Source organism: Bos javanicus, chromosome 28 (genome assembly GCF_032452875.1).
Source record: "Bos javanicus breed banteng chromosome 28, ARS-OSU_banteng_1.0, whole genome shotgun sequence".
In the NCBI taxonomy this organism is placed as follows: domain Eukaryota; kingdom Metazoa; phylum Chordata; class Mammalia; order Artiodactyla; family Bovidae; genus Bos; species Bos javanicus.
The window spans coordinates 25,834,375-25,851,775 of record NC_083895.1 but is presented as its reverse complement, the minus strand read 5'-3'; the positions used below and the strand labels follow the sequence as shown (position 1 = coordinate 25,851,775).

General features: G+C 37.5%; 1 protein-coding gene and 1 pseudogene across 3 annotated transcripts in view; one reads left to right on the top strand and one right to left on the bottom strand.

The window, feature by feature from the left end:
- SIRT1 (sirtuin 1) overlaps positions 1-17,401 on the bottom strand; it is a 32,110-nt gene that overhangs the window by 8,916 nt on the left and 5,793 nt on the right. Inside the window, exons 1-5 of one of the 3 annotated variants that reach the window (XM_061405129.1) lie at positions 6,482-6,599; positions 5,837-5,984; positions 4,892-4,971; positions 3,594-3,780; positions 1,677-2,240 (exon numbers count right to left, since the gene is read on the bottom strand). In XM_061405129.1, coding sequence (XP_061261113.1) covers positions 1,677-2,240; positions 3,594-3,780; positions 4,892-4,971; positions 5,837-5,984; positions 6,482-6,514 — 1,012 coding nt within the window. In that variant the 5' untranslated portion in view covers positions 6,515-6,599. Of the gene's footprint in view, positions 1-1,676; positions 2,241-3,593; positions 3,781-4,891; positions 4,972-5,836; positions 5,985-6,481; positions 6,600-17,401 lie in introns of those variants that run through there. The other 2 variants (XM_061405127.1, XM_061405128.1) reach the window with 2 other exon arrangements.
- On the top strand, positions 6,582-11,205 carry LOC133240403 (small ribosomal subunit protein eS24-like; annotated as a pseudogene).

Sequence of the window (17,401 nt, the reverse complement as noted above, 5' to 3'; positions counted from 1 at the left end):
AGAAGGAAATGGCAACTCACTCCAGTATTCCTGCCTGGAGAATCCAATGGGCAGAGGGGCCTGGCAGGCTACAGTCCATGGGGTCAAAAACAAGTCAAGACACAAAGGACTAACACACAAGCAGACTATATGACAGAGACTTATCTGACTAAATCAACAGCAATTTTTCTACTTCTGACTTTTGCCACATTGATAAGCATAAGTATTCTTCTATGCTTTTTCTAGTGTCTTCCCCATGAAGACTTCACCAACTTACAGTTAAGCCTTCTATAACTTAGTGCCCACTAAGTAGCATCTACCTTTTAAAAATCTCACCTATTTTTTTTCCCATTCACCCATTTTTGTAATTATACCCAAATATCAGTTGCTTGGATGGGTGTTTGCAGAACTTGGTGCAGTCCTAGTTTGGAAATACCCAAAGGCTTATTCAACTGAACTAAAACTTATTTATGGCAAATGATTAGAATACGTAATACATTTGTCTAAAATTTCTTGCCAGTTTTCCCCACGTATGGTGAGTGAAGAGTGTTTTAAGCAGTACAAGATTGTTGCATCTAAGAGCACAATTTTCCGTCTTAATTAGGGTTTTTCACCATAGGTTAATACTTGTGCACAAGTGGTTTTAAAAGGTAGAAAGTGATTTCACCCATATTAATACAAATTGGTAAGGACTTTTCATGAGTCAAAACAGAGCAGATGCTATTTCTGACAGTGGAGAAGAACCAGATGTTTTCCTAGATCTGAAACAGCAACAGGTTAACAGAACCTGGAATCTACCTGGCTCTTCTTCACTCTAGTTGTTTCCTTGGACAGGGTATTTAACCTCTGTGGTCCTTGTTTTCCCACCTGTACCTGAGAAGGAATAGTTTCCTGCCTAACTGAAATCAGATACTGAAATCAGAAAATATGTCAAGTCACTGACGCTCAGTAAACACCCAAATCTTGTGATTTTCACCATCTAAAGCTCTTAGCAGAAAACAGCAGGGCACTCAGTAGTCCCCAATTAAATGCTTAACTTCTCACTCCCTAGAGAAACTCAAAGTACAGAGCACGCTGTTGGACACCATTTCTTCCCCATATTATTGAGATACTGTTTTATCTTTTTCTAGCTTAAAATCTCAGATTCAGTTTCTCTAAACACAAGTATTAAAATTTAGCTGCATGAAGTTTACACTAACTAGCTTGCCAAAATTGCTCACTTCCTGCAAATATTCCGTTGAAACTGGAGCCTATCGTACAGAGTGAAGTAAATCAGAAAGAAAAACACCAATACAATATAACGCATATATGTGGAATTTAGAAAGATGGTAATGATGACCCTATACGTGAGACCACAAGAGATTCATGTAAAGAACAGACTTTTGGACTCTGGGAGAAGGCAAGGGTCAGATGATGTGAGAGAATAGCACTGAAGCATGTATATTATGTGAAACAGATCACCAGTCCAGGTTCGATGCATGAGACAGGGTGCTCAGGGCCAGTGCACTGGGATGACCCTGAGGGATGAGATGGGGAGAGAGGAGGGTTCAGGATGGGGAACACATGTACACCCATGGCTGATTCATGTGAATGTATGTCAAAAATATTTCCACTACAATATTGGAAAGTAATTAACCTCCAATTTAAAAAAAAAAAAAAAAGTTATATCCTCAAAATGGCCCAACAGCCTTTCTTACCATCAAGGCGTTTACTAATCTGCTCCTTTGCAAGTCTAGCTGGCCAGCATTTTCTCACTGTTTCAGCTACTGAAGTTCTTTCATTTTTCTCACCAGAATTGGAGACAGCATTCTTCAAATCTGGACTCTCCAACTGTTCATTAACACTTTCAATGCTCCTAGTAGAAGTCTGTACTTCCTGTGATTTTTCTGTGACATGGTCTTTTGATTCAGACACATCTGGATCATCAATGTTACTCTTTGTTTCTTGGTCTAAAAGAGTGACAATCACTGAAGAATCTGGTGGTGAAGTTCTTTCTGGTGAACTTGAGCCTTCTGAAATATTGAGGGGTGTGGGTGGCAATTCTGACAAATGTGCCAACTCTTTTTGTATTCGAGGAGGTTTTTCAGTAATTTCTGAAAGCTTCACAGGGTTACAGCAAAGTTTGGCATATTCACCACCTAACCTATGACACAGTTCATTAATAATTACGTCACAGTCTCCAAGAAGCTCTACATCAAAATGCAGGTGAGGCAAAGGTTCCCTATTAATTAATATCTGAGGCACTTCATGGGGTATGGAACCTAAGATTAGGGTGAAAAAATAAGAATTAGAAAAAAGAAGGGAGGTGCACTTATAAAACCAAAACACACACAGTATGTTAAATCTTAACAGGGAATTTCCTGGCAAGTTCAGTGGTTAGGACCCTCTGCTTTCACTGCCATGGCCAGGGTCCTATCCCTGGTCAGGGAAATGAGTTCCTGTAAGCCAAAAGAAAATCTAACACTCCCCAATGCCAAAAAAAGACGCAACTCTAATCAAGCAATTATATACCATCACACTATTAAGTCAATAAATGAACAGCAAAATTTCTTCTATCACTCTTGCCTCAAACTTTTACATTCTGTGTTCAGTTTCCTTGTCTGCATAATAGGGTAACTACTGCTCCACAAGATTGCAGTGAGAATTAAGTGACCTAATATGCAAAGTTCTTGGCTCTTAGTAGGTGAGAGTTTTCTCTACTTAAATGGCTTCTGATATAGTGTTTACTCTCCACTTTTGCTTAACATCACCAACACATTATACTACCCCACAGAAAGCTTGTCAGAAGTTCTCTGCTCTGTGTTTAAATAGAAAAAAACAAAACTAAGCTTAGACATTAAATTTTCTTTTTAGTTACAAATTATCCTATAATCTACCTGAGTAATTTCTATTAAAGCAGCAGTTTAGCGGCCTATTTGCTGGTGTGAGGGTCTAATTCTCTCGTTAAGGGTTTGATATTCTCTCCTCTGCCCCTTTCCTCACTTTTATGGCACAACTGATGCAATAATTCAAGCCCCTCTATCTTCCTCCCCCTTCCTTGCTCACTAGAGGGAGAAAAAAATGTAGTATAGGAGCATGGGTTAAAGAAATATTCCTGAGAGTAACAGGGAATTCAGTTGTATTAGAGCATCTTTATACACATGAACACCCTTTTTGTTAGAGCTGATCTACATATAATGCTTATGACTTACTAAAACAATCATTTTGAGTCCCAAAATTCTATCTTACATGAGTACTTACACAATATCAAGCTATACATCTGAACCTACTAGAATGTGAAACATTAGCAACAGGCCCAAATTTAGATTAAAATAGATTATTTTTCATGTTTCCCATGTATATGTAAATTAGTTGATGCTAACTCCTACTGCATTAAAAACACATCCCATCGAAAAGTTACATTGAACGGTTTCCCTGTTATTCTGTTTTGAAAACCCTCTATTCCCATTGAAATTTCAGATTAATCAATCTTCATGAACAAGAATATGTCACCTTTAAAAACTCTGGCTCTTTACCACTCAAATGAAGAACAAATCACTGGGCTATACTCTACATACCCACAGCCCATGGCAAAATATACAGAAATGGTTCTTTAAAAATCATTACCAACTTACTTGGAATTAGTGCTACTGGTCTTACTTTCAGGGAAGATCCAATAACAATGAGAAGATCAACTTCATCTTTGTCATACTTCATGGCTCTATGAAACTGTTCTGGTAAATTTTCACCAAAAAAGACAATCTCTGGTTTCATGATAGCAAGCGGTTCATCAGCTGGGCATCTAGGACATCGAGGAACCACCTAGGTGTTCCAGGTTTTGGTTGAGGAGGGAAAGAGAATGCCAAGTCCAACTTAGAACAGTCAACATTTCCACACTTAGCAAGAAATCATTTCAAATTTATTAAAGAAAACAGAAAAACTGGATAAATAGCAGAGAAAACTGGATAAAACCGAAACATCAACTATAAATGACCCCCCCACTTATTTCACTAGCAATGAAATACAATTGTGCTATTATCTGCTGCTAATATCTGTATAGACCCACATTTGACATTAAAGAGAATTAAGAAGAAAAAGCAATGTGTATACATGTACATGAGTCTTAACCTTAAAAAAAAATAAAAGTTTGGGACTGCCTGGTGGTCAGATGGTTAAGAATCCACCTGCCAATGCAGAGGACATGGGTTTGATTCCTGGTCCAGGAGGATCACATGCTGTGGGGCAACTAAGCACATGCACCACCACTACTGAACCTGCCCCAGAGCCGCGCGAGGAGAGAGCCACCACCGTGAGAAGCCCGCACACCACAAAAGCAGCCCCGCTCACTGCACCTAGAGAAGGTCTGCACGCAGCCAAAACAAAATTTTAAAAAGTAGTAAGTCTGTAAAATACAATTCCATTCTAATATGCTATCTTCTCATAATTATATGATTTTATATACAGCTAAGCACATTGAGTTTTATTTCTGGATGGTTTTTATGCTCTGCCATTATCTTCTTAAAATTTTTTTGGCAATGAGCATACATGAAATATTTTGTAATGTTTAGGAAGTCAATTTCATCATTCAAGAACGATTATGGGGACTTCTTTGATGGTCCAGTGGCTAAGACTCTGCCCTCCCACCACAGGGGCCCGGGTCCTGCCTCTGTCCAGGGAACTAAATCCCACATGCTGCAACAAAGATCCACAACTAAGACCTGGCGCAGTCAAATAAATACTTTTTAAAAAAGATTATGAAGCGAAGTTTTCAACTTAAGGTAATGAAAGGTTTTTGGGTACTCCTCTGTAATCCCCCATAGTCATGGATGTTTCTGTACCACATAAATACTTTCAGGGGGAGGGAAAAAACAATTGAGGCAAAGGAAACAGATCAGAGACAAGCACAAATCTTAAGATATGGGTGATAAATTACCTGATTAAAAATATCTCCTCGTACAGCTTCACAGTCAACTTTATATTTACAAATCAGGCAAGATGCTGTTGCAAAGGAACCTAAAAACAACAAATACACGCTTTGTTAAAAATTTCCATTTCTTAAATAAGTTATAATTAAATATGATACTAGAAAAGCTGGAGACTTTAGAAATTTCAAGAGGTTCCACAAAAGAGATGTTGATATAATGACCCTTCCTAAAGCTACTCTTTTAATAAAATAATACTAACTCCTCCAGCACTAAAATTGCAAATTTGGAAGGTTACGATTGTATTAGCTTAACAGTTTTGTTTAAGTTTAGATACAATAAAAGTTTATTCAAACTTGTTTTAAAGTCTTCAAATTTCTGAATCCTGTACATCTGACCTAATCAGCAGTTCTTTTGATTTCCTCAAGACACCATGTTTTTTTCATCCATAGCTAATATCACTTTTGTAATAAAAAATGTTATTTAAAAGAATGTAATAGGCTTCCCTGATAGCTCAGTGGGTAAAGAATCCACCTGCAATGCAGGAAATGTGGGTTTGATCTCTAGGTTAGGAAGATCCTCTGGAGGAGATGACAACCCACTCCAGCATACTTGCCTGAAAAAATCCCACGGACAGAGGAGCCTGGTGGGCTACAAGCCACAGGGTTGCACAGGGTCACAGAGGACTAAGCACACTATTTGAAACTTGAGTGTACACAACTGCTACATCTTTTGAAATCCAAATTAACATATGACATTTGATACAATTAAGAGTTGAGGCCAGTATTTCAGGTTTCATATTTTTGCAGTCTATACTTTCCTTATCTACACCTGATCAGGTAACATGATTAAATAATAAGGCTTAATCTCCATTCCTAAATGACAGCCTACTTACTAATCCTAATTTTTCCTACAAAACTAATATAATGGGAAAAGCAATTCTTAAGTTTACTAACCATGACACTGAATTATCTTTTGGATTCCTGCAACCTGCTCCAGTGTATCTATGTTCTGAGTATAGTTGCGAAGTAGTTTTCCTTCCTTATCAGACAAGGCTATGAATTTGTGACAAAGAGATGGTTGGAATTGTCCAGGATATATTTCCTAGATAATGCAAAAAGCAGAAAAAACATTAAGTGTTAATAAATGTCACAGGTTTAGGTTTAACAACAACAACAAAAACTACCAATGATAATTAGAAAACAACACACGACAATCTCAAAGCATCTAGATGGATGCAACACACACAAAAGGATTGTTGCTATAATACAAATAAAACTCAGCAATTAGTGAACATGGCCTCTCGCAAAGGATAAAATCGACCTGCAAACATCTCTTATAAATGTTGATATTTTAATAAAAGTCAGAAGAAATACATACCTTAATATATATCTAATTTTTGTTGGCTGCAAATTCAGATTTTTTTTTTGTAAAGGAAAAGGGGAAAAGTTTATATTGAAATAAAAAATACTAGAGATATGGTGACTTTTTTTTAAAAACTAAAAAAGGCACTGTCAACATAATATTTAAAATTTTTGATTCATCATTCATTATAAATATCAACCTGTTGGAAGTTCAAAGCTAAAGTTTTAATTCCTTACCAAAATTGTTTTCCTTCCACTGCACAGGCACATACTGGTATAGTATAGAGTTGCTCATGAATGCTGAGTTGCTGGATTTTGTGTGTGTGTTTTTCCCCCCAAATAATGCTTCAATGCTGTTTCTTCTTTAAAAACAAAGAATTCAGATATACACATGGCAAAAAGATCAGAAAAAAAGTATCAATTTCGGTCCTCTCAACTTTTGACAGTGTTTTTATTAAATTTCATTTAGTAAGTGACTATGGCAAAGGAAGTTTCTTCTCTACTTTTTTCATTGAAGTAGTACTTCTACCTACTTCCTTACCATTCATTACAGCCTCTAACCTATTAAAGTGCTAGCAAAAAACTAGATACAACCATATGTCCACCAACAGAGGACTGGCTGTAGAAACATGGTACATCCATAATACTGGATTGTGCAGCCATTAAAATGAATGAGGGAGTGACCTGCAAGATGGCCCATGACATGTGAAAAAAGTCAAGTTAGTCACCAATGTGTATAATTTTGGTTTTGTTGTTTTGTAAAGAAGCAAAAATGGGAATTATATGCAAAGCACAGATACTTCTTAAACAAGTCAGGAAGGATAGAAACAAGCTATAAAACTGGGAAGGGGGTTGGAGTCTTCAATTCTGACATTATGCAAAAGCGTTTAATAGTAAAGATTCTACATGACTTTAACTTTTAATCTACTAAATATTTCAAGTTTAAAAAACTGCCTACCAAGATACCCTTTAGGTGAAAATAATAGGCATGTCTCATTATAAATCTCATTATAAGGTCTATCACATACATGACCATATGCTGTTGAAAATGCGACATACACAAAACCCAATAATTCTGCCTCCCAAATTTTTCTCATTAAGATCATGAACAACTCTGCAATTCAAGAAAGACAATGCATATAGAAAGAAGTAACAAGTGAAGAGTTTATTAAAGCGAATGTTTATAAAAAAACATGTCACATTTTGTCTAGACAACTAGGTTGTGCTCTCTTAACCACTGTTTTCTCATCAGATTGCTTTGTTCTAATACCAACACCTTATAAATCTCCCCTCTGGAAATAGCTGTTAGAATTTTTTTTAACAAATACAATATTCTAGGCAACAGATAGAACAGTAGTCAGGAAAGTGCTAATAGCAAGCCAGCAGTACAAGAACAAACGGCTGCCTACCTTCAGAGCAAGGCTGAGCAGCAGCAAGAGTACCAGGACTCCACCCCACAGAAGGAAGTTTCACGTGCCTTATTGGCCACCCTTTTTAAAAGGGAAGGTTTAAGGACAAAATCCTGTGGGACACTAGCTCTTCTCCTCCCTGACTGCTTGAAGATGATGAACGACACAGTAACTATCCAGAGTAGAAAGCTCAGGACCAACTGATTACTTCAGTGGAAACAAATGGTCATCGTTGACCTTCACCATGGGTAGGAAACAGTACCCAAGACAGAAATTCAGAAGAAAAAAAAAAAACAACTAGCCAAAATGTACAAAACCATACCAGATGGCACCCTTGTGTTTGGATTCAGAACCGATTTTGGTGGTGGCAAAACAAATGGCTTTGGCATGATTTTCAATTCCTGGGATTATGGGAATAAGAATAAGCCCCAACACAGACTTGCAAGACATGGCCTGGAGGAGAAAAACATGTCAAGAAGACAGCGAAAGGAAGGCTAGAACAGAATGAAGACAGTCAGGGAGACTGCAGAGGCCAATACTGGTGCTGGCAAAAAGGAGTAAAGCTTCTGCAGTGACTTATCTGTGGTGACCGTGTAGACTTTTCATGAAAGAATTTAATAAAATAGAATTATTAAAACAACACCACCAACAAAAATTTGTGGGATACTAGATTCAGCTCTGTACTTCAGTTTCCCTTCATGTCCAACCCACTAACAATTCAGGGGTAATTCAGTACTTAGATTTACAAATCAATTCCTGTAGTTCGGAATAATTTATGAAGGGTTTATTTTGTAAGCTTACGTTTAATGGTTATTTGAAACTTTGTCTATTTTCTTCCAAATATGCAGTGGACCATGTCTGAATCACTAGATTTAAGTACTGCATTCCAACTAAGGGATATAATCTGAAATAATGGGAAAAATTTACTCTGACAGGACTTTCTTAACAGAACTATCCCTAAATAAGGACTCACCAAGATGCCGCTATTTCAATAGATAGTATGAAAAGTTAAGAAACTAGAATTTAAATTTTCTAAGCTCCCAACCCCTTAACAAGGAAAATTTGTTAAAAATTCAATCGAGGGCTTCTCTGGTGGCTCAGTGGTAAAGAATCCACCTGCCAATGTAGAAGACATGGGTTCAATCCCTGGTCCAGGAAGATCCCAGATTTCCTGTGGCAACTAAGCCCATGCACGGCAACTACTGAGCCAGTGCCCTGGAAGTATGAGAGCCGCAACTTCTGAGCTCACATGCCCCGACGACTGAGGCCCACGCACCCAAGAGTTTGTGCTCCTAAACAAGAGAAGCCACCAGTGAGAGGCACCATAAAGAGAAGCCTCCGCTGGCCACAACTAGAGAAAGCCTACATGCAGCAATGAAGATCCAACACAGACCAAAAAAAAAATTAAAAAACCTAATTGGCTGGCAGGAGATACAATTTTCAGATAAAATACAGATTAATTCTTCCTGTTGGAATTGTGACATTCCAGATCTGTTCTAAGCAAGACAGGGCATCCTAAATCTGAACCTCCTTAAGTCCTATTTAGGATCCAGTCATGTGGGTTGGACCACTGTTATTGCCATAGGAATCCATTTACAGTAGACTGGAAGCAGAGCTGGGACCAAATGCTTGAAATGCTATTAAAATGACAAGCTGCTTTTATAAGCTATGTCCAGAAATGTGCAAACAATCCAGTAATTGGCCACTAGCAACCAACTTTTTTGCCATAGTGAGTTTTCATGTAGGAATAATGGTTTTTCTCCAGAGATGCCCTCTGCTTGTTTGCTTCTCACAATTTCTACCAATATGAATGAGAAATCCAGTCAAAGGCAGGGGTGTTAACTGCAGCCCCTCGAAACTAGAAGGACTCACCAAAGTTTGAGATGCCACTATTTCAATAAGCAGTAGGAAGAGTTGCTAAGAAACTAGAATTTAAATTTTCTAAAAAATTTAAAAGTCCCAAAAAGTAAGTGAAACCAACTAACCACAGTAATGAAAAATCTTCATAATCCCTAGTCTTGTTTCACTCATTCCACAAAATCACAGACTACTCAGTATCTTTCCTAGTCAAAAACTTGTAAATCAGTCACCTGACAAATGTACTTTTTTCCCCATTAAAAAGCTCGCTTCCTCAACTTTTTCCACACTGGGATACCAGGTAGCAAGTATTTAAGGTTTTGCAGGCCATGTGATCTCTTGTCTTTATGGTCTGTATTACAACCATTCAAGTCTTCCACTGTAGTACTTAAGCAGCCACAGGCAACATGTCAATGAATGAGCATGGCTGTGTTCCAGTGAAACTTTATTTATAGTCACTGATATTAGAATTTCATATAATGTTCACATGATGTAAAGTATTATTCTTTTTATTTTTTTTCACATCCATTTAAAACTTTTAGCTCATAGTTGTAAATAAACAGGCAGTGGGCCACATCTGGACTAAGGCTGTAGTTTGCTGGCCCCTGTACTAACATAACGTAAGAGAATTTCAATTAGTGAAGCTATTCATAAATACTTAATGTATGTCCCAGGTATAACAAGAGCCCTTTATAATAATGCTGCAGACTGGGCTGAGGACTGGATTTTTACATTTCCAAGGACTGTAAAGGAAAAGAACACAGTATGACCGAGTTCCCATGTGGCCACAAGGCAGATTACCTTTACTACCAGGACCTGTACAGAAAAGATCTGTTGATCCTCCTTTCTAGACATGTATATCCCCATCTTGCAGGTGAGAAAACCAAAGCACAGAGGTAACACCAAAAGTCACAAAAGCAGAAAGTAGCAGAACTATCATTCAAACCCAGTTTTGATGCCAAAGTGCAGCTCTTAACCACTATGCAGTTTCTGATCCCTCAACTTCAAGTTCCCCGTTCTTCCTTCAGGTGAAGTACCATTTCTATGAGGTACTGCAAATCAGTCTACTGAGACTAATCTAGTTAAGCATTTTTCACATTGCACATCCCACATGGGATTACTGGAGACGAATTCTAATCATCCACCAACACTTCAAGAATATATGTTCTCAGGACTTTCCTGAGGGCACCGTGGATAAGAATCCAGTTGCTAATGCAAGGCACATGGGTTCAATCCCTACAACAGGAAGATTTCAAATGGCACAGAGCAACTAAGCCTGTGTACCACAACTACTGAGCCTGTGCGCTGCAAGTACTGAAGCCAATGTACCTAGAGCGTGTGTTCTGCCAACCAGAGAAGCCACCGTAATGAGAAGCCAGAGCACTAGAATGAAGAGTAGCCCCTACTTGCTGCAACTACAGAAAGTCTGTAGAAAGCAACAATGACCCAGTGCGACCAAAAATAAATAATTTTTTAAAAATACACGTTCTTGGGAATTTCCTGGCAGTCCAGCGTTTAGGCCTGCACACAACTTTTACTGCTATGGCCCAGGTTCAATCCCTGGTCAGGGAACCAAGATCCCACAAGCTCTGCATTGCAAAAAAAAAAAAAAAAAGTTCTCACAAATCAGTACGAAGAAAAGAATCTCAATGAAAAAAAAAAACTACTAAGAACAACAGGCGATTCAAAGATACATGACAAGTAGTAAGAAGCAGTCATCCACGCTAGTATTAATAACAAAAAAAGAACTTGACTGCCTTAAAAACTCTAGATAGCCATTAACAGATGATTATACTGTGGTCCAACTATGAAACAATACTATTCAGCCTTTTCTTTAAAATGAGGTACATTTAAGAGCCATTATGAAACTATTTCCAAGAATATTAAGTGGAGAAAAAAGCAATATAGAGAGAAGAGTGTGATTTTGTTGGTGGTCATTTTTAAAGTATTATTAGAAACTTAATAATATTTCTCCCCCCTACACACACACAGAAACAGGTTTACTCTTTTTTTTTTCCTAGAAGGAAACCAGTTAAACATTTTACCATGGTAACCTTTAAGAAAGATTAGACAGGAAAACTGAAGGGAGAGGCCAACTAACATGTTTTCTACAGTTTCAATCTTTTCAAACCATACACACAACACACATTCTAAAAAAAAACAAACCAACAATACTAATGTATCATGGGAGGCTTTTTCTGTGGGGGAAAGAGCATGGGCATGCTAATTTAGCTTTCCAATACACTTCTGATGGGAGTACATTTTATTCACCCATAACCATTAGCAATTTTGCTTTCAGGAAATTTAGAACATCAGAAACATCAAAAAGGACAATCAGAGCAATACATTTTTAGTAGCAGAAAGCAGAAAATGTCAAAATGAACACTTGCCAGATGAGTTACGATAGATGGAACCTATGATGAACCACCTGACTAACACTGTGATTGTTATGAAGTATTCAAGTATCTGACAGAAAGTTTACTGAACGGAAAATACTACAAATGAGCTGGTTTTAAGATTCCTTAACCTTGTAACTACTTAATCTGGTATGTTTGTACCTATCAATTAAGTGACAATTTACTGAATAAATATACATTTTTGGAAGTTCGTATTTATCCCTCTCCTTTCCTTGAATTTTATCCCTTTAGGGGAAAGAACATTCACTGTATTCAATATGGGACAGCAACTATATCTTTGAACATAGTCCTTTAAAAAAAGTTATTTTATACAACCTCAGTTTTACCTTCACTGACTCTTAATAAAAATCACTCATATTTATCAGCACCTGATAAATGAATTAGTCTTTATAACTGCCACTCATATAGGAGGATTGTTTTTCATGGACTCCTGAGAACCATGGCCACAATTCATTATCAATTTAAGCCCTTATGCAAGAAGACAATGGTTCAGAACAAGAATATATAGCTTTAATGTTGGCCTAAATTGTTCTCCTATAGAAGAATTCAAAGTGGTGCCATAGCTAGGCACACTGTTGATACACCAGTGGCTCAAACAGGGAGCCATTTTGCAGGAGACATCTGGCAACATCTGCACACACTTTTGATCGTCCACACTGACGAGAGGGTGCTAATGGTATTTAATAAGAGGCCACTGGTTGTTGCTAAATGTCCTGCAGTGCACAGCACTCGCTGCAAAGAATTACCCATCCCAAACTGTCAACAGGTTGAGAAATTGCTCCAATGAACCAGTAACCTCTTTCACACACCTCTCCCATTACTTGGAGGTCCCAGTCTAGAGGAAATCTGTTTCTTCTCCACTATATACAATCAACAGCTTGATACATCTAGAGAAACTTTCCTTCCAAAAAGGTCTAAATTCACAATATTTCCTGTTTTCATGGCTTTATTATTAAATTCATTTTCTTTCACAAGGAACCCCCCTACACTGTTGGTGTAAATTGGTACAAGCACTATGGAGGTTCCTTAAAACCTAAAGAGAGATGACATATGATCCTACAACCCATTCCTGGGCATATATCCAGAGAAAACTGTAATTCAAACAGATACATGCAACCCCAATGTTCTGTAGCACTATTTACAACACCCAAGACACAGAAACGACCTAAATGTCCATCAACAGATGACTGATAAAGATGTGGTAAATACATACAATGGAGTACTATTTAGCCATAAAAAAGAATGAAATAATGCCGTCTGCACCAAAATGGATGGACCCAGAGATTATTATACTAAAGTGAAGTAACCCAGACATAGACAAATATCAAACATCACTTCTTTTAAAAAATAAAAATAACAAATTAACTTACTTACTAAACAGAAATAGATCCAAAGATACAGAAAACAAACTTATGGTTACCAATGGGGAAACAGGTTATAAATTAGGAGTTTGGGATTAACATATACTCACTCCTATATATAAAATAGATAACCGGGACTTCCCTGACGATCCACTGTTAACAATCTGCCTACCAATGCAGAAGGCACGGGTCTGATTCCTGGTCTGGGAAGAGCCCACATGCTGTGGAACAACTAAGCCTGTGCACCACAACTACCGACCCAGTGCTCCAGAGCCTGTGAGCCACAACTACCGAAGCCTGCGCGCTCTATAGAGCTGTGCTCTGCAGGAGAAGCCACAATGAAGAGTAGCCCCTGCTGCTCCAACTAGAGAAAGCCCTCGTGCAGCAACAAAACTCAGGACAGCCAAAAATAAATAAATAAATAAAAATAGGTAGCCTATGAAGACCTACTGTACAGCACAGGGAACTATACTCATAACCACCCATAACATAAATAATCTGAAAAAAAAAAAGTGATACACAACTGAATCACTGTGCTGCACACCTGAAACCCATTTTAAATCAACTACACATCAACTTAAAATTCATTTTCTCTCACAACTAGCAAAGTAACCATCTTTTTATTTTTTATTATTTTATTTATTTTTATTATTTTTATTATTTATTTTAATTAGAGGCTAATTACTTTACAATATTCTACTGGTTTTGCCATACATCAACATGAATCCGCCACGGGTGTACTCGTGTTCCCAATCCTGAACCCCCCTCCCACCTCCCTACCTATACCATCCCTCTGGGTCATCCAGTGCACCAGCCCCAAGCTTCCTGTATCTTTTTAAACTTTCTGCCTAGTATAGAAACTGGTAGAAAATGTTAGATTCTGAGTATTTTACTCATGTATTCTTTTTGGAATCTAGTAAAATAATACAAGATTTACATATCCTCCCCATTCTTAATTTCTGAACACTGTCCTTCATTCTTTTCCTTTCTTATTTGTCCTTCAGCTTTTTCCTAATTATTCATTTTTAGACTCAAATTAACTCAGTCTCTCTTACCTATTACCATTTATTTTAAGCGGTACTTCAGCAACTAGATGCTTTCCTTTTGGTAGTTTTTAGTGCAAGAACTGAAAAACAATCTTGTATGACTAGCAGTTATAAAGATTAATTCATTTGTTTAGCTCCGACTTTCATACAGAAGTGAAACATGCTGCCTCTACCAACTCTTTCTTCTCCCAGCCACCATAAAATCTGTACACTGTACCAAATTAACACTGCCATTTTTACTCTGGGCTTCCCAGGTGGCTCAGTGGTAAACAATCTGCCAATACAGGAGACACAGGTTTGATTCCTGGATGGGGAAGATCCCCTGTAGTAGGAAATGGCAACCCACTCCAGTATTCTTGCCTGGGAAATCTCACGGACAGAGGAGGCTGGTGGGCTATAGTCCATGGGCTGACAAGAGTTGGATATGACTCAGCAACTGAGCACAGCACAGCAGCATTTTTACTCCAATTCAGATCTTATTTTCTCTTTTGCCCTGTCAGATTTCTGTTATGTGCATTTTTATAACCTGTCTTTGTAAGAGTAATATTTAATTGCTTCTGTAGATTCTTATACATCAAAGCCAGTTTAAATTGCCTGGATAACTCAGCTGGTAGAGCATCAGATTTTTAATCTGAGGTTCAAGTCCCTGTCAAAGCACCAAACAAGAATAGTTTACTAAAACCAGTTTAAGCTAAAACTGAATACTCATTATGTACATTAGACAACAAAAGTTACAATCTTTCTCACCTTGCTATTTGTATTCTCAGTTATCATATTTTCCCCAAATGTGAGATTACTACCTTTACTAGACAATTTAATATACACTTAAATGACAGACTTTTGAAAAAGCTGGAAAGTTAGTCTGGGCATGTTGTTTCCTCTTAGAACACAGAATTTACAGCAAAAATCTTGTGAGCATTAAATAAATGCACCAGTAAATCAAGCTCTTAGATACAAGATCAAAGTAATTTCTAGTTACTTGATGGCTTTCTTAAAGTGTTAATTCCTGTGCAATTCCCCTGGGGTCTGGTGGTTAGGACTCTGCACTCCCACAGCAGATTGCAGGAGGCATGAGTTCCATCCCTTGTCAGGGAACTAAGATCCCAAAGGCCACACAGTGAGGCCAGAAAAAAAGTGTTAATTTCTGATAACCAGAGCCAGTGTCCTAAGTCCAATTCAAGAAACCAAGTAACTGCCATTTCACTGGTCTTCAAAGTCTTGCAGCAGTACCCCTAGCACCAGTATATAAAAAACAGTAATATCTTCACAAATTCACATTCTTGTAACAAAGAAGAACAAACAGAAACTAACTTTACATTATTTGCTCAGTTCACTGTGAACCAGTAGTCTATTCTAAAGGATAGACCATCATCACTGCTGATATATGAAGTTCAAAAGTTTTCTAAGTTTCAAGTTGATTATTGGCAAGATTCAAATTTCTCTTAGTAGCCTGGCAAATTCAAATTCAGTTTTCAGTTTTAGCAAGTAAATCGTTTTCTAAAATATCCCAATGTAATATCCCCATTTTATTCTAATTCCTGTTTATAAGCACACTTGCACAAAACAAAATTATTTAAGATAGTCCATCAATTTAAGCTAATACATGTATTCTAAATCAGCGGAGGTTTTCCTATAGTTATATAAACAGACCACATGATTTGAAAGTAGTTGAGGTCATCCTTTAATTAAAATTCAATTCCATTTCATTTCTATGCCCATTAAAAAATAATCAGTAATACAAAAGACCCTTTCAAGTATACTGAAGTTTAGCAATAACAATTTACCAAATTTTGAATTTACTGCACCAGCAACTATTAACATCATGCAAGCATACCTCAGAGACACCATGAGTTTGGTTCCAGACCACAGCAAAAAAGCAAATATCCCAATCAAGTCAGTTAAATGAATTTTTTTGGTTTCCCCATTCATAGAATGTTATGTTTCTACTATACTGTAATTCATTAAGTGTGCAACAGCATTATGTCTCAAAAAAAATGTACATTCCTTAATTTAAAACATTTTATTGCTAAAAAGAATGCTAACCATCAATACATCCTCGGTAATAACAAAGATCACTGATCCCAGATCATAAAAACAAATAATGAAAAAGTTTGAAATACTGTGAATTACCAAAGTGTGACACAGACATAGGTGAGCAAATGCAGTTGGAAAAATGGCACCTACAGATTTGCTTGATGTAGGATTGCCATTATGCCTCAAATTTGTAAAAACAAAAAAGCTCACAGTATCTGTGAAGGTTAAGTATACAGGGTCAGGGGCTTCCTTGGTGGGGTCCAGTGGCTAAGAGTCCACCTGCCAATGCAGTGGACACGGATTCTCTCCCCGGTCCAGGAAGATCCCACATGCGGCTGGGGCAACTAAACCCATGCGAGGCAACTACTGAAGCTAACACACCCTAGAGCCTGTGCCCTGCAACAAGAGCAGCGATGAGCAGCACAACTACGGAAAGCCCTTGAGCAGCAATGAAGACCCAGTGTAGCCCCGCCCCCCAAAAAGAGAGAGGTGAAACGCTTAAATAAAGTATACAGTGAGGATATACATAGACTGTATGCAAATACCATTGTACATAAGGGACTTCAGCATCCTCAGATTTTGGTATCTGAGGGAATCTTAAACCAATCCCCACCTCAGATACCAAGGGATGACTATTATGTCAAACTTTAAACTCCAGAATTGCCAAATAAAAACATCCGAATCATATACACAATTCAGATTTTCTAGTAACCACATTAACAATGTGAAATTTTCACAATTTATAACCCAATACCAAAGTATTGTTATTTACACATATAATCATTATATATAATTTATATTTTGTATGTTTTTCTTCCTAGGTTTCCAAAACTTGGTATGTCTTCCACACTTGTTAACATCTCAGTACAGTACACTTAGGTACTCAATAGCCCCACATGGCAAATGGCTTCGGAACTGAACAGAGTAGCTCTACATACTCTAGAGCAGAATCAACCCTGACTAAAATGCAATCTAAGAACCTTCTCCACCCCGAACACAGGCATATCTCCTCATACTATAAAACATATTGAGC